Genomic DNA, 24,303 nt, shown 5'->3' with positions numbered 1-24,303 from the left:
AAGAAACAATTTTAACTCATATGTGAGCTTCTCTGACAATCACAAGTCATTTGTCAATTAGTGCATTGTTATTAAGAACTGAACTGTGAAGGGAGAAATGCTCTGGATGCATCCTGCCCTATACAGAAATGCTAATATCAACATCCTGTGTCACCCTGAGATCAGTTTCTAGATTGCAGGTTGACAGGACTAATTTCTGTTGTTTGTTCTCTTGCCCTTTTCCACCTTCTCATGCACAATAATAATAAAAAAATTGATGGACATTAATAAAACAGGATATGAACTGGATCTGCCAATTATAATCTCTAATCATCATACCACACCCACTACTACCACCCCTCAGCCATTCTGTATTCCCTGCAGTCAGACCAGCTGGGCTCAAATCAGGATGCTACCACTCACTATCTGTGGTGTTTCTGAGCAGTTATTTAACCTTTCTTTGCCTGAGTTTTCTTATCTGCCAAATGAGGATCATAATAGTGTCTATCTTCTAAAGGTATTGTGAGGATGGAATGAGATAACAGTTAGAATGGGCTTAGAATAGTGCCTGGCAGATAGTATTTAATTAAGGGTTCACAATCGTTGTCAGGTTGGTTTTTAAAGAGAAATGAACTTCCTGTACCCATTTATCAGTCCTTCTGGGTACCAACCAGTAAAGGTAGGAAAACAATTACAGAAAATATCTCAACTTTTTATCTCACAGAAGACAAACCAAACTGTTATGTGAAAAAGGCAATCTTAATTCATTGCCTGTCCTCTTCCAGCCCTATCCACTGCTAGGGAGAGATTAGGGTGCTTTTCCAGATGGGATATGTAAAGTTTAGTTCTGCTCAATATATACACAGAACCTTCAGGGGAAAAAAATGGAGGGGCTAGAATTTTGAATTCTCTGATACTGAAGATCAGCTGATCCAACACTCCCATTTCAAACATGGAAACACTGGCTCTGTGGCCAAGTGACTTGTCCAAGTTCACGTATGTACTTAGTGGAAGAGCTAAGGGCAGAAAAATAGTAACTATTATCCTAAGCAAATTACCAGTCACTTTCCTAAGTCCACTGCAAATGCCACTATTTAGTCCTTGTGATCACCCTCTAAAATAGGTATTATTTTTTGTGATCTTTAAGAATCAAAAACTAAGGTTCAGCCACCATGAAGTAACTTTAAGACCTGGCAACTGTCAACCAATAGAGCCAAGATCCACAGTGCTTCCTGTCTGGCCCATAGGCTATGTACCTGCTTCAAGTTTTCTAGGGCACAGTTTGAGAATTCTGGTACCAAGTTCTCAACCAGTAACTTCCAAACTGCCTGTGCATCAGCCTCACTTGGGGAACTTTAAAAAATACAGATTTCTGGGCTTCATCGAAGGAAGGTGAATCATAGTCTGATTTGTGAGTTTCAAAATCTGTTTCAACAGAGCTGGTCATTCTGACATGTAGAGAGCTTTGAGAAACCCTAATCTATGCCAGGTATTTTATGACTGCTTCCAGTATAAAATGAGAGGGAAATGAGCTACCAAAGATCGCTGGAATGTTCAGAGGAGCCAAACGTGTGTGAAGGGTAACATGGAACCTTCCCCAGGTTCCCCCATGTCATGCAGACACATGTGCATCCCCAATCCCATTCATATGTACATATCTAGCAAAGCCCTACTCCCATTGATCTTACCTAAAGGAATTTTTTTTCAAAATGAAAATAACACATACTGTGTTTGCCACAGTACCAGAGTATGTGTTTTGTTGGAAAGACAGGAATAAACTTTCCTTCCATCCTGATCATTTTCATTTAAAAGATCTAAATTCAAATCATGCTTTTCTGGTGCCCAGCTAAATAACAGAGGGAAAACTGTTGGAATCAACACTTACCAAGGTGCACCATATATCCTGAATCCTTTCACTGTTACTTCTGAATCTTGCAAGTAAATACTGTTTGTCAGGAGGGACTGAACATTGTCAAAGTCCTCTGGTTTCAATTTGGACACAGAGGGGAAACGGTAGTAGTCCTGTTTAACAAGGTCTGCCATGAATTCCTTATCAAATGTCAGTTCATGATTCCCAGCAATCACTATTTTATATTCATATGGCAGGTTTCCTGAAATAAGAAAAAAAGAGCACCAATTAGCACGTTCATTTCCCATCACAAAGTACAGCAGCCAAGACTGTGTGATTAGCAGACGCTTCACCCAAATGAAATAGCTCACACATTCCTTTATATTTCCATGTGAACCAAAATTTATGATTATTCCTTGATGCTAACAAAAATAAACAGGAGATTGGAAGCTGCTAAGAAGCTAAAAAGCTACTAAGAAAACATTAAACTTTCTAGTTCCATTTCCCTCTTCTGTATTCTACAGATTCACTATGATGGGATCTACACAATAATGAATCTACACTTCATAATTATCCCATCAAAAGCTTTTTAATCATGATACCTAAGAGAAGGCCTGAGGTTGGTTTGGTCCTCAAAAAATATGCCAACCAACTATTCTTAACAACTCAGATAAATGCTATATTTTTAGTATATCCTTCACAGAAAAGACATGGCAAAACCAAGCATTCTGCAATTTACATATACGAAAGGAACCACATCTTACAGTTTCATAATGCAAGTATAATTTCAAGTTTACCTTTTGGCTTGTGAATAAATAGAACATTATTAAGGGGCCCCTGATTGGAAGGCTAACTTTCCCCCCGTTGGGATGGGAGAAGAAACTGTAACGCTTAACCCCCTTTTAATATTTATGGTATGGAAATGTGAGTTCTCGGTGTGTGCTTTTTATGCAAAAGTTTCCCGATCGAAATGAGATAATTCTGGGAAGAAGAATGAAAGCTATAAAGGAAAACCCAAACACCAGACTTCTGCATAGATTTATAATGTTTGAATAAAGTACAGATCATACATATTAATAACTCACCGTGATGCTATAGGAACCAAAATCCAAAGGCAGATAGTACTGGGCAGCTGTCCCCATTCTGAGATTAATGCCCTTTTCTCTACTCTGTCACTACCCATCTCTCATGCCTCACTGTTGGGCTGCTGCTTATTTTATTTCATTTTGGAGGAAGAAAAGGACAACAGCACCTATGATTCTAACTTCCTGAGACTCCTGGATCCAATGCAAAATTAATGTTTCCTGCTATTCCAGGAAGAATTAAAGTTACTACTCTCAGGAAATTGGATACACTTGTTGTAAGAATTGGTCCTTACCAGCAAGCCAGGGTCAATGATCTAATTAAGAAAGCTTAGTAGGAAAGAGAATTTGGGGCGGAGGTTGGGGAGGGGACCAAGTTCTGTCATCGGTCCACTTGGATTTCAGCAACGAAAACCACAAAGGTTACACTGTGAAGTCCTTCCTTGCAATCTCAGCCGCACACTGCAAACATGCTAATGTACAGTGGTTTTAAAGATGGAGATTTGCAATGTTTTGCAATGTTACTATTTTTCTTTGGCTTTTAATTTTCGGTTTCTAATGGTAACAGAATTGCATATATAGGGGGTGCACTAATGGGGAGGATAAGAGAGAGATGAAAGCAGTCTGACGGAAAATGACGCCACAGAGAGATGAAACCAGAAATGTTGAGGGCAAGAGTCAATGCATACCCTTGATAACTAGCCCACATAACCATGCCTTTGGCCTCAGTTATTTGCAAGGCTGTGCTGAGGAGCACATCCAAAATAAGAAGCCTCCCTCAAATTCATGTTTATGCAAGTTTGGCAATTATTAGTGTGATGCATGTTGCAAGCTACTTAGATAGAATGGTGATGACACTTTGCACAACCCCTGCACTTGAAGCACAGATGAAGGATAGTATTATTAATAGGGCAACAAATTCCCAGCATGGCACATGCTGGAAATTGATAGGCCCTTCTACTCTAATATCATGGCTTTGTGAATCGAATGGCTTGATTTTGTACCCCCAGTTTCACCTGTGCTCCCAAAGCTAAAACAGGCTAAAATGTTTTCCTGGACAGTAAGGCACCCCAAGATAGGTCCTGCCTGTGTGAATCTTTGAGCAGCTCTACTTGTACACATTGCATTGTGGCTGTCCAGCTCCACTTTATAATCTTTCATGAGGATGGAGTCCCTGAAAACCCTTTCATTATGCACAAATGCTCTTTTTTTAAAATTTTTATTGTTGGTTGTTCAAAACATTACATAGTTCTTGATATATCATATTTCACACTTTGATTCAAGTGAGGACTTGGCTTCTCCATTTGTCCTCATTTTAGAGCTTTGGTTCCGAACAAGTAAGACCAGGACACAGGGTAAAGGATGTACCATTTTTCCCTTTCAGACCAGTTTCTAAAAAAATAAAATAAAAGCTGCTGCAAAGTAAATCTTCCTCCGGACGACAGGCATCCTTGGTGTCTTTTAAATCAAATTTTGGAGACTCAGCATAAAGAAGTAGCCACCGAAATGAACACCCGCAGAAACTGTGATGATATTTACACATCACCAACAAACTCATCTCTTTCTGGGAATCCAATAGTAGTTTCCAACTTCCATCCTCTGTTACCTGTGTTATGAGATTGTCTGACATATTTTCTTTTTTGCTGAACTGACCTTTCATCTATAATCTGCCAACCTTTATGTTTTATATGAAAAGTGTAAGCAGGGCAGCTGACAAATCTCCTGTTACTTGATGGCATTTTCATTTTTTTTCCAGACTAGATTAATTTGGAAGCCTCTGCAGTCAAGCTTCAAACTTCTTGGTATTCAAATGGCATCACTTTCAAATTGTCAGACAAAGAGGTGCCTATCTTCATCCATTTTATTCATATTAGCCCATTTAAGCCAACCTGTTTGAAAAAAGATTTTTTTTAAAAAAACAAGTCTACATATAGATATTCTAACAGAAAAAAATCTTTGCTCTGAATGACGTAAAGAACTCTACCAAGTAACCACTTCCATCGTTCCCAAGACATGGTGTATGTTCCACTGATGACAGCCAAAATTATTTTAGGTGGAGTGAAGATGAACACTTGACAAAATGTCAAATAGTTCTGTGCATTTTAAAAATGCACATTTTGGAAAAAAAACACAATATAACATCATTAAATAATAATAAACAGCTTCATTTCTTATAATTTTTACATGTAAAATAAGAGGTGACTAACTCACTCTAGTCAGAATGGCAATTATCAAGAATACAAGTAACAATAAATGTTGGTGAGGATGTGGGGAAAAGGGTACATTACACTCATACATTGCTGGTGGGACTGCATATTGTTGCCACCACTCTGGAAAGCAGTATGGAGATTCCTCTAAAAACTTGGAACAGAACCACCCTAGGACCCAGCTATCCCACTCCTTGGCATATATCTAAAATATCTAAAATCAGCATACTATAGGAATACAGCAACATCAATGTTTGTAGCAGCACAATTCACAACAGCCAGGCTACAGAACCAACCTAAGTGCCCTTCAACAGAAGAATAGATAAAGAAAATGTTATACACACACACACACACACACACACACGTATACACACACAATGGAATATAACTTAGCTGTAAAGAAGAATGAAATGGCATTTGCAGGTAAATGGATAAAACTGGAAACCATCATGCTAAGGGAAATAAGCCAGACCCAAAGAGTCAAAATTCAAATGTTTTCTCTGATATGAGAAAGTTAGTCCAAAATAAGGAAAAAAATAAAAGTGGCAGTGGGAGGGATTTCATCAAACAGAAAAATCAGTGGAGTAGAGGAAAGGGGTTGAGGGAGAGGCAGGAGGGACAGGAAAAGGGAAGAACAGTGGAATGAATTTGACCTCAATTTCCTATGTGCATATATGAACACACCACAGTGAATCTTACCAACATGTATATCCACAGGCACTAATTTAAAAAATGAAAAGAAAAATATAAGTAAATAGCATGAAGATCAGTAGAGAGATGGAGATGGGGAAGAAGGAGGGGAGGGGAAGAGGAGGTACTGGGGACTGAATAAAACAAATTATGTCAAAATGAACCCTAATATTATGTACAACTGAAAAGAACTAATAAAACAGAAAACTTAAAAAGATAAAAACAAGTAAGAGGTGACTTAAAGAAAACTTTGAGCCAATAAGAGCACAAGTAATTCACAGGCACAGCCAGGTGATGGCGGCAGCCAGTGAATGAATGACGTGGACAACTAGCCCATCAGTCCAGTGCAGAGCTACAGACTACAGATGAGGTGTGTGTGCATGGAGGCTGCATCTGAGTTTCATTCTAGTCTGTATCTTCCGTGCTTAGAGTGTCCCATAAATAAATTCTCATGAAACAAAAGGCAGCAGGATCCTCACTGCGACCTGATAGTTTGAATTGCCCTACACTCTTGCCACTACCTATTCCCCAAAGCAGCCTGGTTCCTTTCCAGCTCCCAGGCATTCTCTGGCCCCCTCACCAATAGGCAACATACCCTCTAAGCACAGGGATAAAGAGCAGGGCAGGTGGCATGGCTCCTCCCCTTCACATTCAGGTCCTTCCATAGGTGTCTTCTTTCTAATATCTGGCCTCTTCTTCTTCCTCCGACTCCCTCTGGTACCTTCCTCTCCAGATACCACCTTATTTTGCCATTTTGCTCCTCTCTCTTTATCTGTAGAATCTCCCTCTACAATGCGTTCACACTTACCCATCCCTTGACCCGCACACAGCCACATGTGCCACACACACTATTCTAAACAGGCCTTGACCTTGTTGTTTGACATGCTTCCTCAAGTCACTTCTAACATCTGGGAAGAGCACCTCAGATGTGTACAGCTGGTAGGCTGAATTCAGTCCACAGAGGTGTTATAGTGAGCCCCCAACTGAAGCTTTACTTTAAAAAAAAAATGACCTATCAGGAGATAAAACACACACACACACACACACACACACACACACACACAGCCTCTTTGGAAAAAATCAAAAGATCAGGAAACACTGACTTCCATCTTCCATTTTCTGAAGACCTGTGCCTTCCTGTTTCCACTCCTACCTGGCCACTCACTGCATCTCTCTTGCCTGATGGGCCACTGTATTATCAGGTCTAACAATTTACAGAGATATGGTTACTCTGGATTTTTCCAATGCAACCTGGATTCTCTTTCTATTATCTTCCAAAAGCCTCCCTGGAATGTCACTGATGATGTCCTAATGGCCAAACTCAAGGCTTTTTCTCTCTTCTCACCTCTGTTCACACCACAATTACATGAGGTCTCTGAAAGTCTCTCGCCTGGATTCCTGACTGCGCTCTCTAAATCCCCCCTCCCCTTCTGTCTGGTATTTTCCTTCTGGTCTCTTTCTCCTCAGCTCACTTCACATCCTCCCCGCTGCTTTGCAGCTTACTCCCTGAGACTCTCCTCCTTCCTCTCCTTCTATGGAGATTATTCAAGGCACTCTGACTATAATTCCCATATTCCTATTCTTCATGGCTCAATTTTTAAACCTAAACTATGTGGGCAGCGTAGAGTTAAGCTGGGACTCTGCAGGGCTCACCTTGTATTAGCTGAATGACCTCAAACAGACTCCTGTGCTTTCTAAAGTCCGCTAGCAAAAATGGAGAGAATAACAACACCTATCTGGTGGGTTGTGGCAAGGATAAAATGAGATGAAACGTCCAACGCATGGGCATGGGATAGAGTCAAGAACCAGTGCTTGCTAACTTTTATTATTTAATCTTTTAGTTTTACTTCTCACGTGTGACTCATCTCTCCCTAGATCTGAAGGCAAGGATCATGGCTTCTGATTCCTTGTTTGATCCAAAGTACCCAGTTCAGCACTCCCTAATGGCAGGCACACAGTTCATTTTTTGTGAATAAGTGATGGAATGAATGAGCCTTTGCAAGATTCACCAGGCGTTTCCTAAGAATTCCAGAAATTGGGCTTGTCATTTTGGACTATGACAGAGTGAAAGCCAGTGTCCTGATTTCTTCCAAGTTTAAGCCCTTGTGATGTGTCCTATTCTGTTCCCTAACATATGGTCTAGTCAACTAACCTCCAATTAATTATTTTAAAACTACAGATTGGGGTGGAGAAAAAGGAATACTTTTACACTGTAGGTGGGATTGTGAATTAGTACAACCACCATGGAAATCAGTATGGAGTTTCCTCCAAAGACTAGGCATGGAACCACCACTTGACCCAGCTATACCACTCCTTGGTATTTATCCTGAAGAATTAAAGTCATCACAGCATAGTGGTACAAGAGTCCTATGCTTCTCTCACATGCGGAAGCTAGAGAGGAAAAAGGAAAAGAAACATGGGAGGCGTGTCTCATGAAGATTGAAGGGAGATCAGTAGAGGAAAGGGAAAATACGGGGGAATGTTACTGGCAAAATTATGTTGTTAAATTGTGTGCATGTATGAATACAGAGCAACAAATCCCACCATTATGTACACAGAAAGTAATAATGCTACCTCTAAGGTTTGGTGAGGATTAAGCAAGATGCTCCACATAAAGAACCTCATGGTTTCCACACTTTGCATTCAGTCAGTGGACAGGAGCTCTGTGGTTACTGTTTTGATGATGGAGACGATGAGCCCTCCCTATGGCTACCCAAGAAATCGTCAGTTTATCCATAAATGGGATCACTCCCGGGTGCCAGGCACAATGGCATTTTTCTCCAAGTAAAGCATCTGAATATGGAAAATAAAAGTGAATTTTCTAATGGTAGAGTCTGGCATGGTCCAGTGTGTCCTTCAAGCAATAACAGTATTATTAAGGCTAATAAGGCATCAGGGGTTAGTGGGAAAGAGGAGTGGGCAGAGAGCCCTCTAGCCTGTACAAGTGTCGAGAATATCCTAACCTGGCAGAGCGAGTGCCCTAGACATGCCACCTTTTTCCTTCTTCTCTGCCTGGCTACCCATCTCTTTCAATATTTGCAAAAGAGGGAAGATATGCCAGGACTGGCCTCTCATTCACAAATGAACAGTATAATCCGAGATCGATGGCCTCCAGGTGCCCTTTCTCTCAAGAGCTGTTCCTCATCTGGAATGTCTCTGATTTCTTCATGCAGTCAGATGGGGGTGCTTTTCTAAAAGTTTAAGATCTTCAGCTCTGCATATGTCTCGTAAATCTTGAACAACTTCAAAGCAAACATACAGGCACTTGTGTCAAGGTCAGCCTCCCTGCCTTATAACACTCTGGACGCTGAATGTGTCATTCCAGTGGCTCCCATGAATCACAGCAGATGAACCAGGCGGGTCCTCCGAGACTACTGATGGTTGGAAAGCTGCGCTCCATGAAGCTTCCCCAGGGCTGCAGCAAGGCAAAATGATAAAAACCCCGAGGGCTGAGGGGAGGGAGTTGACTCCATGTTCACCAGAGCCGCTCCATGTTCCCTGATTTTACAATGTGCAGACAGATTTCCTGAAGATAGACTCCTTGGCTTGACAAAAAATTAAATAAAAACAAAACAAACAAACAAACAAAAAAACCCAACCACTGATTCATCCAGCTCTGTTTTCTTGGTAAAGAAACCGAGTGCCAGACAGGTGCTGCTACTTGCTATATAGTCACTGAGCTGGTGGCACAAATGCGACAACAATCTAACTCTTTTGCCTCCCAGGCCAATATTATTTCAGTTGAACCCGAAACTGTAACAGCACAATAAAGTCTGGCTCAGAGCCTACCTTTAACATGAGTCTTTTTTATGCTGTTCCCTTATTTTTGGCGACCTCTTCTCTAGTTTTAGGCAGTGATGGCCTTTTTCGTTTGTTCCAAGAAACAGAGGTGCACATTCTAGATGTTTCTCTGGCTATGTCATGGACTTCTCCACAGGACATGAGGGGCGGTGTCAGACTCACGCTATGACGACATTCTGGCACAACTAAGGCTTTCCCCAAATGCTACCGCAGCTATCGGTGTCATTTCTTACCCACCACCTCCCAGGAGGATCTGGGAGCCCATCCAAGGACAGGAGGGTCACGAAAAAATTGGGTGCCTGCCCCAGGACAGGAAAGTCAACTTTATGTAAGGTACCAGAATTCTAAACACTTGGCTATATTATAAAAACAAGGACAAAACTGGGATAAAGAATGGAAGTTTAAGGTAATAAACACAAACACCTATAGGGACCAGGGAGATAAGAGAAAAAAAAATTGAATTGGACTAGGTGGAAGATAATAGAAAACAGTGATACCTGGGGCAAGGCATGCATCATTTTAAATAAACATATATAATCACTGCTCTAGCCAAACAAGATTCCCTTGCTAGCTTGCCCCTCTCCTCCAATAAAAATTAATGCCCCTCAAAATTAAGTATCATAAACCTGCAACCTATTTTTCTGCTATAAATCATTATGGAATGTATTTCCCTAGAAAATTCAAGTACAGGTCAAACCACATCCAAGGTCAATTTCAGTATCTTCACTTTTCCCAGGAATCTGCCTGCTACCTGCTAGAAAATGGCTCTTGCTTCATGCTCTTCACCACCTCATGAATGGGAAGCACAGGAAATATAGCAGTGGCTCATCAGGTTGTGGCTAAGGCCAAATATCACCTTCCCCACACCTCATTTTTTTTTTTTTTAATCAGGGACTGGTAAACAAGGCTAATCAATTGCTATCTCCTCTTCACTTCTGCTAAAAACAAGAGAAACCTCAAACTTCAGCAATAATTCTGAAAGAAGGCATCCCAAAGCCAACATGGTCTTCCAGGTTTCCTCAGTAAAAGAAAACCTAGTTCTATAAGATCTCAAGCCCTATGCCCATCCCCTTCCATGCTCCTAAATTATGGATTTTGAAAATGTACGAGGAAATTAAAACGATCTGTAACACAGCACTCACAGTAAATACAAGTCACTCTGTAGCAGGAAGAAAAACAATAGAGAGAGGACAGGACAGAAGAACTTGATATGGCTCAAAGGTGTGGGAAAATCAGACCTGCAAATACAAGCATCGGGCTGACCTCCCCTTGTCAATGTGCTGGAGAATAACCTCACTTTCTGAGCTAACAAAGAATGAAACAGACATATAGTTCTACTATCATGGGACTGTTTCTAAACAAAAGAGATACATTACAATTTGATCAGATTTCTCCACCTGCAGCTTGTGCGGGGCAGTGGTGCCAGGGGGCTGTTTTAAAATACTGGTCTCTGAGACCAGTGGTATAAAGGGACCTTGTGATACCCCCAAGGTAGACAGAAGGAGGAAATTTTTCCTGTTTAAAATTATAATTATATTTTTAATATCACGACTCCAGCAGGAACAGGAAAAATGTTCAAACTCCTAAAGTCTCTCTATTCCACTGAGGACTGAGCAAGAATAACCTGAGCCTGAGAACTGGCCAAGCAGAAAATTCTGCAGGATGATGGAAGGGGAAAGTAACACCAGTGGCTCTGAAGACAGAAGAACTAGGAGGCTCAGGGTTGGGCTAAGGAGACGTTTCATCTCAATTCCATGGTTGGTGATGAATGGGGACTGATATCAGAGCCAAGCCCACCTGGAAAAAGGGAGGGGTTCTGTCAGATAAGAGGAGGCAGAGGCCACTTTTCATTGCTGTACCTCTAGCACCTAGGAAAATGCTTGGCACTTGGTGCCCACTGCCTACTTGTTAAATGAATGAACAGACCTCCAGGAATCCCTCCTGGCTCCAGATTTGCACTCACTTGCCTCAGCTGCAAAACCACCAGAAACATTCAGTTGGGGTAAGCTCCGTCTCTGACCTCAGTCTGTCCCCCGTCAGGCTCCATTAATTTTCACAAGTCCTGACAGCTCTCAGGTTAATACTCACACTTGCTGATGGAGCCACACGGCAGGTTCAGACTGCTACCTTCTCCTCTGAAACTCATGCATTAGGGTTTCTTCCATGCTTGCAATGGAAAACCAAGTCTAAGAAATATTAAACACAGAAAACTATATTACAATAATGTCAAGGCTGAGCCAGAAACCCAGGAGAATGTAAGGAATGCTCAGCGGAAGCCTGACGGTCCACTGGAGGAATTAGGTTGAGCGTAAGAAACCACAGCTGAAAGGCTCCCTCCTCTTCTTCAGCCTCCTCCATAAAAAGAATCCCAAGACAGCAGAAATGTTATAAGTCTTAATCTACACAAAGGAGATAAGAGCACACTCCTCTTCCCCCCAGGAAGGCAGACTCCCTCTGGACCTAAGTGGTCACCAGTATTCTGCACTGATGTCAGGTAACACAGCTAAGAAGAGCAAACCATGAGGGAGCAGCTGGTAGGAACCCCACTGTTAGGGGACCATGAAAACAGCTCAGAGATTTGAATGTCACCTAGCAGCTCCTTGTTTGTATGCATTCCTGTCTCGGCCGTAACCTTATTCCAACATAACTTATTATGACTTACATGCATGCACACACATTCATTCATAGTCACATTATATGTATGTAAAGGCAACCACAACTTAGTAAAAAGGGGATGAAAATATCCTCCTTGTTTCCCAATAGAGTGTCTCTGTTGCCACCCAGACAAACAGGACATGTTCTAAATGGGCAGCTGTGGTGGTAACTGTCCACTGAAGGTCAACTTCAATTAGACTCATCTCAGCCATCTGTCTACACAACCTGAATCATAAGGTAGACTCTTCCACTGTTTATTTTACCCAACTTTGGCTTGTTGTGAAAAGACTTACACCAGGTACAACAAATTTAATCTGAACAGGCTATCTCTTAAAGACTATTCAATCTACTTCCTCCAACTTCAGAAAACTGAATCCAAATGAGGGTTTCACCAGACAGCCCCAAGAAAAACTGGTAAAGACATTGTCGGGTCTCATCTTGATCATCTGGGTACATGTTTACAGCACTCAAACTCACAGAAATGTTTGAATACATAAAGGGAAGGGCATAGGATTTTTGTCAGGATCTAGTTTCTAGTCTTGTTGTTTATTTCCTCTGAGACTCAAATTCAAAATACACTATTTAACCTTCACATTGTCCAACAGGAATAAAAAAAAAAGTAGACTAACTGGACAATCTGCCTTACAAAGTAGATATGAAAATTAAGTCAGACAGGAAAGGACCTAATACAATATCTGACACACAAAGGATGATGATGATTATTTTTATTTTGTTCTTGTTTCTCATTGCAACTTCATTCAGGATAAAAAGGACCATCTCCTATTTTTTTCCTATCACCTTAAGAAAGTATTCAGTAAATATCTTTAATAAATTAGAAGTATTGACTGACAAAGTCTATGGTGAGCTGAAAAAAATAATGCATTGGGTTAATCCCCCACAAAGCCTTTAAAAAGCAACTTGAGAGGTGTTCCTTCCAGCAATAATTATAAAATAAGTGGCAATTATTCCACTGAATAATTAGAGGAACAAATGCAAATCCTATGGGTTTGCATTTTGCACCATTAAGTATGGTGAAGATCAAATTAAATAAAAATAACACAAGGTATAAAGGCCACATCTTTTAAAAGAAATAACAATTTTAGAGGCTTTTTGGATTTCCCCCTCCTTAACCTTGAAAATAGGAATTTTAAAAAATCTTTTTTTGTAATAATTACTATTATTTTTGTGTGCTGAAATAACGTTTGGGCAGATGAATGCAGGATTTCAGCATGCAGTGATTCTGAGGGGCTGGGCTGCAGAAAGCAGACTGCAGGGTTGACAGTGGAAATAAAATCTCTGCCTTAACAGCACCACTGGGGCCAGATGAAAATGGTCTTCTAGAACTTGATTAAAACTAAATTGAAAAAGAACATATTTGGCTAATATTACATTAGACTAAAATATAGAAATGAACCCTAATACTCTTGAAATCTAATAAGAAAAAGCCATCTCAATTTCCAAACTTTCAAAAGCATCTTCTTTAAATGCATCACAGATCAATTTACATGGTACTTTTGCCAATAAGCAAAACCAAATCACAGGTTCCAATTGGCTTATATTGGAAAGTGTGAGAGCAAATGCTAGAAAATGCAATTACTGCAAACAAACTCCATTTTCTCCCCTCTGAAGGGAATTTCAGGGAATATTTTATTGCCATCAAATAATATTTCTGAAGGCATCAATACACAATTCTATTTTCTTTTCAGAGTCCCCACTCACTGTATAATCTAATCCACTCTTACAGACTATCTTGAAATTTAGAAAAGTGCCTACGAAGGGAGATATTACCTTGCACACACGTCCTCTGTCAATTTTAATAATTTGCACTCTGGACAGGAAGCTGTATAGAGTAAAATTTAGGATCCAATGAAATTGACTTTTCTTATTTTATACCTCAAAATTTTAATGAAGCATTTCAAGGATGAAGTTTATAAAGAAATCTTATAGGGAAGGTTATTTTGATCAATAGTGACAATGATGAGACAGGGAGAATGGAGACCACATTTATTTCTGTTTTCATTTTTTGCTTTTCCTCACCCCTGAACTCGGAACAACTTCCATTAATAAGAACTCCACTTAAATCAGAGCCAACAAGAAAACTTCTTAGAAGGCGTGAGATGGTGTAGTTCCTTCAGTTAAGATTTGGTTCCACCGAAATACCAGTTCCAACACTCTCCTTGGTCATAGCTTGTGACTTCAGGCCACATCCTCCCTTCTGAGATGAAGAGTACAGAGTACATAATATAATTCTTTAGGCAGAAAGAACTTTTGAAAGGAAATCTTAATCCTTGGGACCCAAGGTTCCAGGAAGTGGAGCAGGAGATCTATGTCACTGTCCACATTTTCCCTTCCTTGCCTACAGCTTTCCAGTTTCTAGACACCTAGCCTCCAGCATCTTAAAGCTACTACAACTCAGGAGAAGAATGTCTACTATGTCTTCCTAAATTCATGTTTTCTTTTAGTAGGATGCATAAGGCAAATGGTGTTCTTTAAAGCTCTCCTTTAAATAATTCAATTAAATATTTTAAGGAATCCAGGTAATCAGAACACAGCTGAAGAACAGTTTCTACTGTTCTTCTGCTGTTCCCAGTAAACAGTAAAATGAAGGAAAAAAAAAAAAAAGCAGAGGTTTCCATGGTACTGTACCATGGTACTGTAAGTTCCCTGTTCCTGGGCATTTGGGTCAGGTGTATGCATTCTACCTTTGCCTTAAATTGTTTATTACAAAACATGTCAACTTCTGTCCCTCATTGTACATATCTATACCCACTGGCAAGGCATGGGTTTCCCCCAATCTTTTTGTCCACTTCTGTGATGACTGTGTCCCTCTGCAAAAAAAAAAAAATCCTATTAAGAGGCCTGCCCTCAGTACTTCATAATGTGCCTAAAGTTAGAGATAGGACCTTTAAAGAGGTGAGTAAGCTAAAATGAGGCCATGAGGGTGGGCCCTATTCCAATGCCTTATAAGAAGAAATATGGACCTACAGACACCAGGGAATCACATGCACAGAGAAAAGGCCACGTGAGGACACAGCAAGAAGACAGCCCATATGCAAAGCCCAGGCGAGAAGCCTCAGGAAAAACCAACCTGCCTCGATCTTGGACTTCTATCCTCTACAACTTGAGAAAAGAAATGTCTGTTGTCTAAGCCACCCAGTCTGGTATTTTGTTATGACAGTCTGGTGAGCTAACCCACCTTTCTGGAAGGCAGTCTTTGCTTACTGCTTCCTACATTAAAACTGAAACCATCTATCAAAATACAAATCTGGGGGCTGGGGTTGTGGCTCAGCGGTAGAGTGCTCACCTTGCACGTGAGAGGCCCTGGGTTCGATTCTCAGCCCCACATAAACAAATAAAATAGGGATATTATGTTCAATTACAACTAAAAAATAAATATTTTAAAAAAATAAAAATCTGATCATATTTACTCTCTCCACACACTTCAAATTCTCACCCACTTTAACTTTAAAATCCTCCCAGGTTCTCCAGCATTGCCTACAGGAAAAATAAATAAATACATAAAATGGCTAACCTTGCTGGTATGATGTGCAGAATTCTTTGAGACCCAGCCCCAGCCAGTTGCTCCTTCACCCACACCCTGAACACTGAGCTTCGCCAAGTACTTACAGTTCATAGAGTGAGAATTTGTCTACATGGCTCTTTCTCTCCTACTTAACTATGGATCTTGGGAGGGTTCAGACTACATTCACTTTTGTATTCCCAGCAGGCTTCAATAATTATTTAGCAAATGAATGAATAAAGAAATAATTCTATCCCAGATGAGAATCATGTGGATATGAGTAACTTGTACCCAAATCCTGGGTTCAACATGGCCTGAAAGTGTTATAGATCAAATTCCAAGATGTCATCAGTTACATATATCCTGAATTATACCATTCATTTGCTATTAAGAAACTAAATCTGATTTTAAAAACCTGTCATGGGGAGGACTATTTTTCTGGGAAAGGCACAGGGGCCAAAGAGATTAGCCTTCTCATAATAAGGATTCAAGGTTGTTGAATAAGTGAACAAATAAATGAATGCATTATCACACAAATAATAATGCACCGCCATTTCAAAAGAGAAGGAAATTATTGCTGCATGTTTAACATTACTCACTTAAAAGATTTTTTTTCCAGTCTTTGTTACCAGGATTTGGAATCAATAGATGCAGTTAATAGAATGGTCATTCATTATGCAAAAAAGGTGCTTGTATTTCTTCCTGGTTGTATCCCTTCATCTGTTAGTTTTCATCCCTAGGCCTCTCGGGCAAATCATTGCTGTTTTGACAGCTGGCTTTGTAGAGGCCCCTCTTCATAATTGAGCCTACTGCCCAGACCCAGACAGGACATGTGTGTGCATCTTCTCAGGCCCCCAAGTCACTGGGTCAGATCAAAGAATTCATGCTAATTTATGTGCACGGCCAGCTCTTTCCTTTTGCTTCTAACAGAAAAATCAAGGGGCAGTAGGGTGCTCCTGACCTCTTATCCTCTAATTCCAGGCTTACTGAAATTCCTACCTAGCAGAGTCCTCAGATTTCACAGTCATTCCTTCTATAGAATGGGAAGCTGAGACCAAGCGAGGACACATAACTCCTCTAAGGTCACCCAGGGGCTTGGGTACAACACAGAATGCCTGAGATCACAAACCAATGCTTTCTGTTCCACCATATCACAGGATGACATGGTCAGGTTCTGAGTCAGAGATAATTTATGAGCTTTGCTTTACAGATCAGAACATTTTAGTTCAGAGAAACTGAGAGGCTCTTCTGAACCCATACCCATGAACTCTGATTTCTAAAACCCTTCTACCACTACCTGAAAGAGTCTTCCAGTAACACCCAGGACATTTAGTCATTCATTTCTTTATATCTCACAGACACTAAAGATTGCTGAGGTTTCATTCTTGGGAAACTCTCTTCTATTCTTTTTAAACCTTTACTCGTCTGGTTTAAGAGATTTTCTTTCATTTGACTTGTGGAAGGCATCTACTAGTTATCTTAACTGTGAGCTTAAATAAAAGAGTAAGTTAAGGTGAGAGAAATGTCCTCTCTGGATTCAGCCACTGTTCTTCCAAATATTTCTTCTGTTTCTGATACTACTACTAAGGCACTCTTTAATAGAAAAAAATCTTCCATCAGGCCAATATCCTAAATTTACTTACTTTTCTTTTTTCTTTTTTGTAAATATTTATTTTTTAGTTCTAGATGGACACAATATCTTTATTTTATTTTTATGTGGTGTTGAGAATCGAACCCAGTGCCTCACGCATGCTAGGTGAGCGCCCTACCACTTGAGCCACATCCCCAGCCCCTTACTTATCTTTCTATGCATAGCTAAGGGGCTGCATTTGCTTAAGACAGTATGGCATCCCTTCTTCATTTCAAATACCTAGATAGTTCCTCGAGGTTTGGAGCAAAAGATTTTCCAGAGTGATATCTCATAATACGTAGGTTCTTCTGAACCACAGTATTTCATTTCTATGTGTCTCTGAAATAACCAGCTTTCATTTTTCACTAGGATTATTCTCTTCAAAGTATGAGCTAAAGCCAAGATCATTGACTATTAAATGCTAGAAATGGAGGCCAAGTTTCTTTGTAAAAAAGCTACTTTTATTTATTTTTTTAAATTGAATTCCTTTGGAGTGTTTTTTTTCTGGAAACTGTAGATTAGATACACTAGTAAGAAGAGAAGGTTATTATTGCAGAGTTTAATATAATTCTCTAGAAATAAGAATTCCAAACACTTCTATTCAAACCCATCCAAAGATTGTAAAGTTGATCCCTTACTGGGAAGGTCGGGCCAGATTTCAATTCTTTGGGTTAAATTGTCCCTACTTTTTCAATCTGTCATGTGACATTTCACTTTCAACTCCAGGTTCTCAGATTCACCAACTTTGTGATTTAACTCTCTTTTCCCTGACTTTGATTTCCATTTGTATCATTTCAAGGATATTGCAAAGTCAGGTCTCAACCTAAATTTTCTAATGCAGCAGGTTTGTGGAACAGAAATCCTCCAAGATCCCATTAAACCCCATTAGATCTCTGACCCTCTCAAAAGTCAGGATGAGATTTGATAATGAAACAGGGTTCTAGAATGCCCATGGAATGATCATGTCTTTCTACAACAAAAGATCTTTCTAAAAAAAATAAAAATAAAAACCACTCTCCTTTCATAAATTCCTTAGGTTCCTAGCATTTTGACAGGCAGAATGTTTGGTGGGGGCTGAGACTAATGATACACAAAATGGCAAATGGTACCCACCTTTATGGGGCTTATACTGAGCTGGCACCCACAGCCAATAAAGAAGTAAATACCTATTAACATAACTCAGATTATGGTAGGTGCTAGGGAGAATGGGGATTAGCAGATTCTGTGAAAGACAGTAACACAGGATAAATATGGCAACCAAGGAGGTGTCTTTGAAGGATATCAGTCAACATTTTCTGCCTGCCCACTCCTTTATCAATAATCAATAGATGTGTCAGAAATAGATTTTCCTCATTATGTGTAACATAACACAGTGAGGCAAGAAGCATATCCATGCACACACTGGAGAGATTCATAACAGGTGTCAAACATTTGGTTCTTTGAAAAATCTCAATTTTTTTTTTCATTTAAAAAAATCATCTATAGCAATCTGCTATGGTCAATTTTATTTTTTTAGCTGAAAAAAATTTTAATCTATTCTTGTGTTCAAAAATCTTTCTAAATGTGTTTATTCAATTTTCTGCCCTAGGAAGAAAAGCATATTAAGGAAGCAACCAAGAGGAAGTAAATTGTACAAGATGGGGCAGACCATGTGCATGCCCTGAGTACTGTTGTTGTTGCCTAGGGGTGGCATGGAGCAGTTCAACAAAGCTAGCTATAAACAAAGTTTTCCCTAATTTGGGGGGTTCTCTCCTTCAGGTTTGTCAGAACGCTGGCTTAACTGAGGGAATATCACACAGGCAGTAACAGAATGTCACGTGAGGACTGTGCCGACTGGCATCTGGCCCCCAAGTGCCCTAAGGGAGAGGATGTCCTCATGACTAGGGCTCTGCCCTTTGGTTTCAAAGCCCCCCCACACACATGGTCATTCTACTCAGCCACAGCTGACTTTCCATATTCTGTTCACAAAAGCTCAGACATTCAGGTCTTGATGGGATTCTTCTCCCAACATGCTAAAGATGGTGTGGGTGATGACATACAGGAAGATCCTATGTCTCGACCCAGAGGCAGATCAATTTTGTTAGTTATGTGGGGCAAAGGGGGGGGGCGGTTTACAGGGAACACCACATTCAAAGAAAAGTTCATAAAGAAGTTCAAATTAGAGAAAAAAAATTTTAAAAGTATAGATTTCTGCCCTGCATCACCTGATTCCTAGCCCCTCGGGGCCCTTGGGACACAGGTGAAAAAAATCACTGCCCTAGAAGTTGAATTGTACAAACTCTATAATTATTATAAGGTCTGAGACAGTCACTCTAGGCTAATTGCTCCCAAACTTACTGGTATTCTAAATTATATAGGGAGTTTTCTGGGTTGTGTTGTTGTTTTGTTTTTAATCAGATTCCAGTCTCCATTTGGGGAATTCAGATTCTCTGGGTCTGAATGAGCCATGATCTTAAGGAAAAAAAAATTCTCTTTCTGCAATTCTACTTTTTCTTTGCATCTTCTAACAATTAAATAAGATCTCAGAGGCCAATATTACCCTAACAAGGAGGCCTCTTGCCCTACTTTTATTCAAGTCCGGAAGTAGAGGTAATCTACCCACCTACCCACCTATAACAGAACTGGGCTGATTTGGGGATGGATGGATGGATTGATTGACTGATTGACTGACTGACTGATTGATGGCCAAGGCTTTACCTCTGTGCATGTCACTGATGCAGCAAGAGATTCTCGCTTCTCTGTTTTGGTGGATTCAGCTTTCCACCAAGTGTCTTGACATCTCCTGATGACCAATTGATGGTGACAACTAGCTAATTAATTTGGATGTTAGCCTCAGGAATCTCAGTGTGCCAACTGCAGATGGGTAAGCGCAGAAGGCCAAGCTGCTCCCAACGGACACCCATCAGACACAATGGACAGCGATGGGCTCAGCCTCTCAGACCTTTGGAATCTGACCACATAACAGATTCTTTAATCTCCCCCTTGGCATCATTTCTCCTGGAAAAGACACAAGGGCTCAAAACCTCTCCTCCTGTCTAAAGGAAGAAGTCTGGCGGCTGCGCTATGGCATGAGCAAGAGCTGAAACAAAAAAAAAAAAAAATAGAAAAGAGGAAAAAAAAAAAAGAAAGAAAGAAAAGGAAAAGGAAAAGAGCAAAAACTTCCAAGACGAAAATAGGTGACAAGCATGGTATTTTAAACTGTTGTCCATGGCTGTCCTAGTCACTGGCCAGCCATGCCACAGGGTTGCTCCCTGAATTACAGAAAGGCACACAAAATGGGCTTCATTCTAGGAAGAGGGCAGGCTGCTGTCCTCAAGGTGTCCTTCAAAGACATTTTATTACAGGATTCATAAAGCAGACAGACGCTTGGTAAGGAGCTACTCCAGTCCTACCCCAGCCCTCCTCCACAGCAGAACCTCGGTTTTGTTCTTAGGTCATCTTCCCCAGGGAAGCCAGGTGCTCAAGAAAGGTGGGTTGTTCTTGAATCCAAGCTGGTGGATCTCGATTCGTCTAAGTCAACTTCCTTTCCAGCAGTTGGTTTAAGGAATGTGTGTCATCCAGTACTGGACCAGGAGGCAAGCAAAAGGGCTTCCAGGAAACGGTCATTACCTACACAAAGAGACGTGCTGGAGGGAAGGGCCCTCTTTTTCCACCAAACATTGTCATATCATCACACTCTACCTGGAACTTTGGGGTAGACACTCTCCAACCTTTGGGACAAGATTAATACACACGAATAAGAGAAAGGAATACTGAAAGAACCCCAGTTCCTAACATTATTCCTGATTCTGACAAATGCTTTACTACCAGATTTTTATATACATGTATACACATACATATATATATTTACATCTTCATATATATATATGAGAATAAATCCTTTGTTGCTTGAGCCATTTCATTTGTTGGAGCCAAAGGGCTCCTAACTGATTCAATGTACTAATTTACACTGCCACAAGCTCAATTCATGTTTCAAACAAACCAATCTCTTTGTCTATCTTCTATTCTTCATTATAAAATTGTGGTAAGAGATCCTGAATTGATTTTGCCCACCCCAAGAATACTCAGAGTCCTTGTGAACAAAATGAGGATAGCGATTATGAGGTTTGGAACCAACGTGTATGACACCTTCTGACAGGCACTGTATACAGTAAAGAACTGTATATATTAACTAACTGAATGTCTACAACCCTATAAGGTAAAAATTATCATCCCCTTTTACAGACAAAGTAAGTGAAGTCCACAGAGGTCAGGATGAAAAGAGAGTGGCCTGACTGAGGATAATCAGAGTTTGCAGATTGTATTGTGAAACTCAGGGGACCACAGGATGAAAAGCAAGAAGGTGGCAGTGAACTGGCTGTACCCAGGTCATCAAAGCTGCAATTGTTAATAACAACTCATCAATAGAGAATCCAATTCAATAGAACTGAACTAGGTTCCAGGAATCTAAGATTGAGAGAAGCATGAAGTTCAGGAAATAGAAACTGAGAGCTAGAGAAAACTGAGCTACCCAAGATTTTTGGAATATAATAGGATAAACTGAATTGCCTAGTTTCTTCTGATCTATTAATTCCTGTCTAAACAGGAATTTGAAAAGCTTCAAAAGTTAACTTCCATCTGAGTGGCTATATGACCTTAAATCTTTATGGATTTAGGATCACAAACCAAAGTTCAATTTGCCTCCTCCTATAAGGATATGAAAAGACATATTTTCTTGTCTTCCTGACAGTTTTATTGATACATAAGCCCCAACTTGCTTCACAGACGTTTGGAGACCTCCTGTAACAGACACAGGACAATCTACAAGGTGAAGAAAACTTGAAAAAAATCCCACCAAGCCAAGGTCACAGTTATTTCAAGAACCTTCTAATAAAGAAACTGGAAAGTCTGGATGTGACCCGAAAGAGTTAAAACAGGCATACGATTTCACTATGACAATTTTCTGTCCACCACAGTCAGAGAGCATGAATAGGACCAAAGATGAATGACATCAAACCAGGAATAGTAAACACAGGGCATATGAATAGCCACACCCCCTTCCACAGCCTGGCAACGTTGCTTATCAATCATGTTTCCCACCGAGTCTGGATGTGCATGAGGTTTCTTCTTTACAAAGTGCATGAGAGAGCCACTTTCAATTGATCAGAGTTGGCAAATGTGACCACCTCTCTCTACCATACGTGCATTGAAACCCTCTCAGAACACAAATAAAAATTAAGATATTTCCCTACTATAAGAAAAACAAAATAGTGTGTGTTCATTTTCCAAACACTCTTCTGGTGTATCCAAGGCTCATTATTATTATTTCAGGAGCTCTTCAAGTCTTGAATGTTTAAAAAGGGCACTTGGATAAATGCTGGATTTCATTTAATTTTTTTCCTATTAGTTTGGCCAAAGGGTTTAGCATTTCCCTAATATGAATATTAAATGAGCAGAGCCCAAGAAGCACTGGAACCAAAACAGTTAATTAGCAAGTCACCAAGGCTGGTAGCAAGAAGCAGGAGGCACGGCTTAGGAAGCTGCCCATTTTTCTTGTAATAAAGAAAATAAAGACAGTAATTCTAAGAACATTTATTAACCCCCCAGTATGGGTAATTGCCATCAGATGTGGGTCTGTCAGTCTTGCATTAACATAAGCTACCGAGTTTTGGTTTTCAATGGCACAGTAATGCCCATGATACTGTAGATAAGTGCTAACGCTGGAATTTTGAGAACCAAGCCCTGTGTCCAGCAAATGCTTTTAAAAGAATTTCACTCTCAGTGGCTGCTTGCTCAGAAGAAATTCATTTTACGTTTTAAAAAAGGGGGGGTGGGTGGGAAGAAAACAACAAGGCATTCAATTGAGCAAGCATTTTCTTAACTCATTTTAAGATAATCTCTTACATTTCCCAACAATTTCTCCAAGGGGTGGAAATATGTGAAGAGACTTTGTATGGTTTGGCTGTGTGCTCCATTCTATATTGGTGTACGATATAAAATAATGGAATGATGATAAAAAAGAAAAAAAAAAAGAGAGAGAAAGGCTTTATAATAGTCAGGACACGCCGACCAATTTTAAATTGAATTACACAGCCTGCTAATCTTTATGATGGGATAAAATTTCTTTCAACATTATGCATTATACTAAAATTTGCTGTGCTTTCCCCTCCCACTTCTTGAGCTGTTGCCACCCCTCCTCACCCCCACACACGCACCTCCCCAGTGAGAAAGCTTGTCTTCAACCCCAAAAGCATTGTTCCTGCTGACTGGGAAGGCAGGGCACCGCTCTATGCAAGATTTCATTTTTATGGCTATTGTTAGTTGGTGTGTATCTTATATTTTACACCAGGGCATACAAAAACAGTATTATGAACACTGGGCCTATTTTCCTAATACCACAAGCACACATTTCCTAAAAAGATAGATTCAAACATACACACATGGTAGAAGGAATTTTTAAAAACTGGCAGTACGAAGGAGCTTTGTTCACTTTTAAAGGTGGATGTAAACAACACTGTGCACTGTATATTTGATGAAGCAGCTATGCCAGAAATTCCAAATTTTCCAAGTCTAGAAGTGGTAGTAACCCCGCAGGAGTATGGCTGTCTTGTTTTGTGTGCTTCATTCCTGGGCCCTGGAGCAGGATATTAATGAGAAGGGAAAGGCCTTGATCTGTGAGCATGGACAGTCCCAGACTTCAATCCCCTCTCCCCCTCAACAGCCCCAATAAAAAGGAATCAGAAAGGATGGCAAAACCACCCTTGACAAGTTTCTTGATCCTTCCCCCTCTTGTTACCTGATGGGGAATTTCCACACCTGCCTTGGTAAAACCATGAATGAACTATTACTAAAAGCTACCACAGCTTCCCAAGATGTAAGCTCCTCCCTGATGCCTTCCACTGTGGAATCTC

The 24,303-nt window shown here is 40.3% G+C and overlaps 1 protein-coding gene across 3 annotated transcripts in view; it reads right to left on the bottom strand.

The window, feature by feature from the left end:
* Positions 1-24,303, bottom strand: part of Mpped2 (metallophosphoesterase domain containing 2) — a 171,072-nt gene that overhangs the window by 83,273 nt on the left and 63,496 nt on the right. For all 3 annotated transcript variants that reach the window (XM_071617119.1, XM_027936692.2, XM_071617120.1), the window contains one exon: positions 1,865-2,090. In XM_071617119.1, the coding sequence (XP_071473220.1) occupies positions 1,865-2,090 (226 nt within the window). The remainder of the gene's footprint in view (positions 1-1,864; positions 2,091-24,303) is intronic.

The sequence above is a fragment of the Marmota flaviventris genome, chromosome 9 (genome assembly GCF_047511675.1).
Source record: "Marmota flaviventris isolate mMarFla1 chromosome 9, mMarFla1.hap1, whole genome shotgun sequence".
NCBI classification, from domain to species: Eukaryota; Metazoa; Chordata; class Mammalia; order Rodentia; family Sciuridae; genus Marmota; species Marmota flaviventris.
The sequence above is the reverse complement of the archived record's forward strand: the minus strand, read 5'-3'. Positions and strand labels throughout refer to the sequence as shown.